The sequence below is a fragment of the Limulus polyphemus genome, unplaced genomic scaffold, assembly GCF_000517525.1.
Source record: "Limulus polyphemus unplaced genomic scaffold, Limulus_polyphemus-2.1.2 Scaffold3462, whole genome shotgun sequence".
NCBI lineage: Eukaryota > Metazoa > Arthropoda > Merostomata > Xiphosura > Limulidae > Limulus > Limulus polyphemus.
The window spans coordinates 20,504-26,556 of record NW_013669072.1 but is presented as its reverse complement, the minus strand read 5'-3'; the positions used below and the strand labels follow the sequence as shown (position 1 = coordinate 26,556).

Here is a 6,053-nt window from a genome sequence, read left to right as displayed (position 1 = left end):
GGGAAACCGCAGTTCGCCCTCTTTTACATCTTTGCTTAACAAAACCCCAAAAAAAGTTCAAGTTAAGAGCCCCCCCCCCCCCCTGGTGATATTAAAACATGTTCCTTAAATAACAATAAATACCGATTATTAAACTAGGCCTAATCCTTGTGATATTCGAACAGAATACTGATTGGTTTTATATTTATGTTTTTCTTTATTAGTTACAGTTATCAGGTGACAGTTTTTAGTTGGCAGCAGATATTTCAATCTATATATCTGTCTGGTTGTAAGGAACTGGGTGAACCAGTTTCGATGAAATTTGGTAGAGGAATTTGGGTAGCCAGTTCAATGATGGAGTTTAAATTGATGATCAACCGAATAAACGGCTCGAGTTTGGCATCCATTTAACTTTCATCATCTTAATGCCGCGGATGTGGGCTCAACAAAAATAAGGAAGTTTGTATCAAAAATACGCGAAGCCGATGCTAAAAGAAAGAGAGATTAATACCACGCGTAGAACGGGTACTTTTCTAACATTATAACATTACATTTTAAACCCTAAATTTCTTGAGCACCTTTGATAAATAATATCATAATGACTCACAGGCACATTTTTAATGTTGTGGTTCAGTTGCAAATAGAAATATTTATAATGTTTTCTAAAAAAAAATATTTGTGACAATAGTTCGCGTAAACACGATAAAACAAAAAAAAAATTCTAACGAAAAACTTATTCAGCCAACCAGAATTACTCCTTTAAAAAAACATACACACACAAACGTTGTTAAAGAATCAATCACAAAGCAGAACTTTGGTTTAGAATTTATCGTATAATAGAATTAACTAATTTAATAGGCTTAAATAGGTTTAACGAAAATAAGTTTTTAAAACGGAAAATTTTAAACAAATTATTAATAGTGGTATATTAATTAAACGTATTTATATTTTTACACCCAGTGGCAAGTCTGCGGGCTTATAACGCTAAAAATACAAAACAAAGATAGTCCATTAATATATTTCATAATTTTCATATGATAAGTGTTGATGTGTCCTTTCTCATAAATCCCATCACATCGGATATGCTCGCCCTTTCAACCGTAGGGGTGTTATAATGTGACGGTCAATCCCACTATTCGTTGATAAGAGAGTAGCCCAAGAGTTGGCGGTGGGTGGTGTTGACAAGCTGCCTTTCCTCTAGTCTATGACTATTAAATTATGGACGGCTTTCTCATATTTCCGGGGTCAACCCTGTATCAGGATTTACTAATTTTACACGAGTATGATGATGATAATAATCAAAGCACAACACAGTTTTACTTGTAAAAGCAAAAATTATGTAAGAATTCTAACAGCATTACTGTTCTCCCTTTCCACGTGAACGTAGACATCACTGATGGCAAGATACAGCTTATATGCATAACGCCAATTCATTTTAATGGAATATATCGTAAGCATTATAATTCAACTTCTGTTACAGCTGTTGAGCTGATTCATTATAGTCGGAAACATCTAGGCTTAGCTGATGTTCCATTTCACTTCTGTTGAAGATGCATAATTAAAAATAGATGTATCATTAACGGCTCGTGTCTCGCGAATAACTTGTGAAAGTTGGAGTATTTAAATTATTACAAAACGAGCAGAGACCCGGAAAACATTTACAATTAAATTAGTATCTTTATTGTAACAGTTCTTCGTTACATATATAATCTCAGACACCGAAATTTATATGTCCACTTGTCTTAGGCCTAAAATTAGTTAAGCCTTTATTAAGTACGGTAAATATTCGATAAAGAGATAAATAAACACTGTAACATGTGTACGGTTTTTGCTTTAGTTTAGTTAGGGCTAATCTTTACCGTACTTAATACTATCAGTAAATAAACTTATAATATTATTCTACGACCTACCGTTAGACCCTTTTTTTTTTTAAACTATGCCAAGCTTTTAATATGTTGTACAAAATGTCTACTAGAGTATGTTGAAATGAAATGCGCGCGCATTTTCAGGACTGGCAAAAACCTATTATTAATATAATAGATAAATTAGGTAAGTCCTGAATTAATTGAAACATCATTAGTTTATTTGTAGGTAGTTATTAATTTGTTATGAAAAAATAATTAGTGTATAATTAAGCATAATACACACACACATATATAGGAAGTGATTAAATTTGACACTGTTAGATAATTAATCCATTGGTTAATACTCTCGAGTGTATATGTCAGTATTTGCTTTAACCTGGAACTAAAGCCATTCTACGTGTATGTAAAGTTTGACCTCCATCATAATAACAAACTGAACATTTTCATTAAGTGCTTAATTAATTATATGTCATTTTCTTTGTAAAATATAGTAAACATTAGTTAGTTAATGATAATAGGCAATGATGCTACCGATAAGACCTTTTTTTTATTGTAAATTACATTTTCATCAATAAAAGTCAGATTAATCCTCAAATTACCGAATTATTTTTACACCGTTCTTTATAAGTGAGGTCAACATATTGAGTAACTTGATGTTGCTGTTTTTTTATTATTGAAAAAGATGACCACAAATGCTCGTTGAAATCACTCATTTTATATATAAAATATATAGGGCAGCCTAGCGGTACATAGTTGAATTAATATAATATTTTGTTTATATTCCTTTTGTTATTAGCGACCCTGTTACCAGACAAATTCACGAATCCCTAAAAAATTTGGTACATAATAAATAGTTTAGAAAAACGTGTTTAAAACCTTTGTAAGGTAAATAAGTTCACAGTTCAGTGGATCCCTGTGTGGGTACGTCTTAAACATCTCTTCTTATGTGAGGCAAATTAATATCAACAAAAACCTGCATTCTGAATGATATTTATTGGTGGAGTCAAGAATTCTTTGACTGGTGAAGTAATGATCTGTGAACAATTAATTTTGCATTATGCTGTAATTATTGGTAATAACAAGAGGGACCCCTCAATAGCCGCGGATGGATTTAGATCTCAAATGGGTCAAGAGATGAAGCTATGATGATGACAAAACCTTGTAGAAACGTTGTACATTTGCTGTTATGTCAAACCTATATTAAAGTATTTCTTCATTACCCATTCAAGCCGTCTCCAAGCATTATTAGTCTCAAAGTGGGTTCCTCGTCATCGAACTATGAGCTAAAAGTTTGTGTTTGAAAAAGAATCTCAGAAACATTCCATGAGCCGTTATGCCACGGCTAAAAATTCTCTGAGTCGGACGGTGTATTGCTAATATACCGAGGTTTAAAAGATCCAGGTTTAATTTCTTTTTAGAATTTCAATGGATTTGTTTTAAGACTTAGTTAACATCGACGTTTTGGAGCGTCTGCTTAACCATGCACAAAATTTAAGTCTAACCCGACGTTATTACCAGATGAACATATGTACCGCGAGTAATTAAGTTTATGTTCGACAACATTTAATTATTATTCAAGGACCAGAGTTGTCAGTTTGTTTTTTGCGTGCTTCCTGGTCGTATTACATTGTACAAATAGTGTTTAACACCAAGATGAATTATCAGCTTAATTCAGAAACAACATATTTTGCTGCTAAATGTATGTTTTTAACGAATTTTCACACAAGTCCTCTAAATTTTTCCAATTTGGTCAACACACGCTTTTATCCGTGGTACTAGTGAAGGTGCAGAGAAGGTAATCTTGAAGTCCTGTTAGTTAAGTTGAGAAAGCCCAGAATCTTCAGATGGAACGCTATAATATTTCAGTCGCGTGTTGTTTACCCGTGATATAAAGCTACTGACAATATAATTAAGAATTGATTAATTAACAATTCATAATGCTGATGCATAATTCCTTGAATGTATAGTCAGCACTTTTGAATATTACGCAGTCTGAATCTCGATATATACTAAGTTGTTTTCTCTCGTGAACAGACATATTGTAGGTTTCTTATCACTTGTAGGCGTCGTTACTTTAATCGTGGGTAACTGTTTGGCTTTCTTATCTACCAGGTTTGGATAATAACCAATGTGGGTCCTCAAAGAGAACAAAACAGCTACGGTGGCATTTAAATGACGACGAAGCTCCATTAAAACGACTAGCTCGAGAGTTACCTGGATTCAACTGGCTCGAAGACAAAATAAAAAACATTTCCCAATCAGAAAAATTGAATAACACTAGGAATGATGGCCCTGGACACAAAATGGATGCTGACACCAATAATCACTGTGACAAAGAGACACTTTGCGAAGCAGCTAAGAGCCAAAATTGGAGCACAGAACGATCCGAGCAGCCGGAACCCAATCTTGCCATTTCTGCTGAAAAGGATAAATCCAAAGACATCCACAATAGGTCAGAATCGGTTGAAAACGGAGATGAATCCAAAGGGAAGGATTCGCATTTTACGTTTTATAAACAAGTTCCTGTTGGTATGGAAACGTCTTTAGGACAAGAAATTACCAAATCTCCAGCCCAACATACACCGAAGGACCTTTCTGGCCAGCCGATGTCGTCAAAATATCAACACAGTTGGAAACAAGAGAAAACCGAGATCTCTCCTCCTCCTTGGTTTTATTGTCATCCACAAGATTCAGTGTTAGAGGTAGAGTGAAACAATGCTATTTATTCTTTTTCATTTTTATCTTAGTCCTAAAAGTTGTTAAATGAACTAACTACTTAGAAGAACATCTCTTTCAAAGATGTGTGTGTTAGAAGTAAATACTTTGTTTCAACACAATAGGCTATCTGCACTGTGCCCACCGCGGAAATCTAACCACGAATGTTACCGCTGATAAAATATCTTTTACTCGTCTTTAACCTGTCTGGGGCGTTAGTGAGAGATCAATACTTATATAAATCATTAAGACCATAAATGGAATTCCCTGTGGTAGAACAGTTCGTAACACTGGCGAATCTGGTTCGAACCTGTATGATGCCACAAAATGTACCTCACATATTAAGCTGTGGTTACGTTACAGCCAAGCCCTTGGCGTAAGTGGTTCACGTTAGAATGTTGCGCTGACTAACTGACTTCCCTCTGGTCACTAGTTCAAAATTAGGGACGGCAGCAGATAGCATTATTAGCTTTGCCATAAATACAATAAATACAGTTCAAATATGAAAATATTTGGCCTTGTAACTTTTTTAGTTAATTATATTATATATATATATATATGTACTAAAATTAGATTCATCAAAGTTTTTCTGGAGGTGAACATAATAGATGGAGAGATGGGTAATCAAACCATATTGACGTTACTGTACATGATTTAGTGACTACGTCATAAGGAACACTGTATTACTAAGCAAATTCCAGGATTGTAACTAAAACCATGTCGTTTTTTTTTAGGTTCAACGGAAGATGACTATGGATATAATGAAAAGTAATAAACCAAACAATCTTACCGGAGCCAGTAACCTGAAAAGGTATGTAAAATGAAGTTTATATAATGGAACTTGATATCCTGCGAAGTCATTGTTACAGAAAGATATGCGCGTATAGCGAAAACGAAGCCGTCTAGCATTTATAGTTAACATGTTCGACTGATTGCTTATTTTGAAGCAAAGCCACATTGGGTTATCTACTCTGTGGGGAATCAAACCCCGGATTTAAGTGTTGTAAGAACGTAGGCTTGCTGCTGTCCCATCGGGGGATATGCACGATTGATTCTTCTATCTTATAAACACCACCCGTTCGTCGTTATCAGGTCTACAAAGTTAACCCACTTTTTGTTCAATGGTTGTTAATAACTAGAAGTTTGTGAAAACTGAGACGCCATTATACTTTTATTTATCTCGTAGTATAGGATCGGTAAGAACGGATTTATTGCGTTGTAATGTCACACAAATCACCGATAATTTTAGACAGTTTCCCTGTATACTTTGGGCTAAGTTCCTCCAGCAATGCTTTGCGGCCTTCTCAAATAGAAAAAAAGAAATGCCTTGTTAAAAAGCACAAGTAAAGAGTGAGTAAAAAATATAAGACTTTCTTTTTTATTTGTTTGGTCATTTAGTATTGCACAAAAATTGGTCTTTTTGTTGATATGGTAATACTTGGTCATTTATTATTGTACAAGAATGGTCTTTTTGTTGATATGGTAATACTTGGT

At 34.3% G+C, this 6,053-nt stretch overlaps 1 protein-coding gene across 1 annotated transcript in view; it reads left to right on the top strand.

The window, feature by feature from the left end:
• Positions 1-6,053, top strand: part of LOC106469392 — a 34,871-nt gene that overhangs the window by 22,658 nt on the left and 6,160 nt on the right. Inside the window, exons 4-5 of the mRNA XM_022397907.1 lie at positions 3,957-4,546; positions 5,294-5,370. Of these exons, the coding sequence (XP_022253615.1) occupies positions 3,957-4,546; positions 5,294-5,370 (667 nt within the window). The remainder of the gene's footprint in view (positions 1-3,956; positions 4,547-5,293; positions 5,371-6,053) is intronic.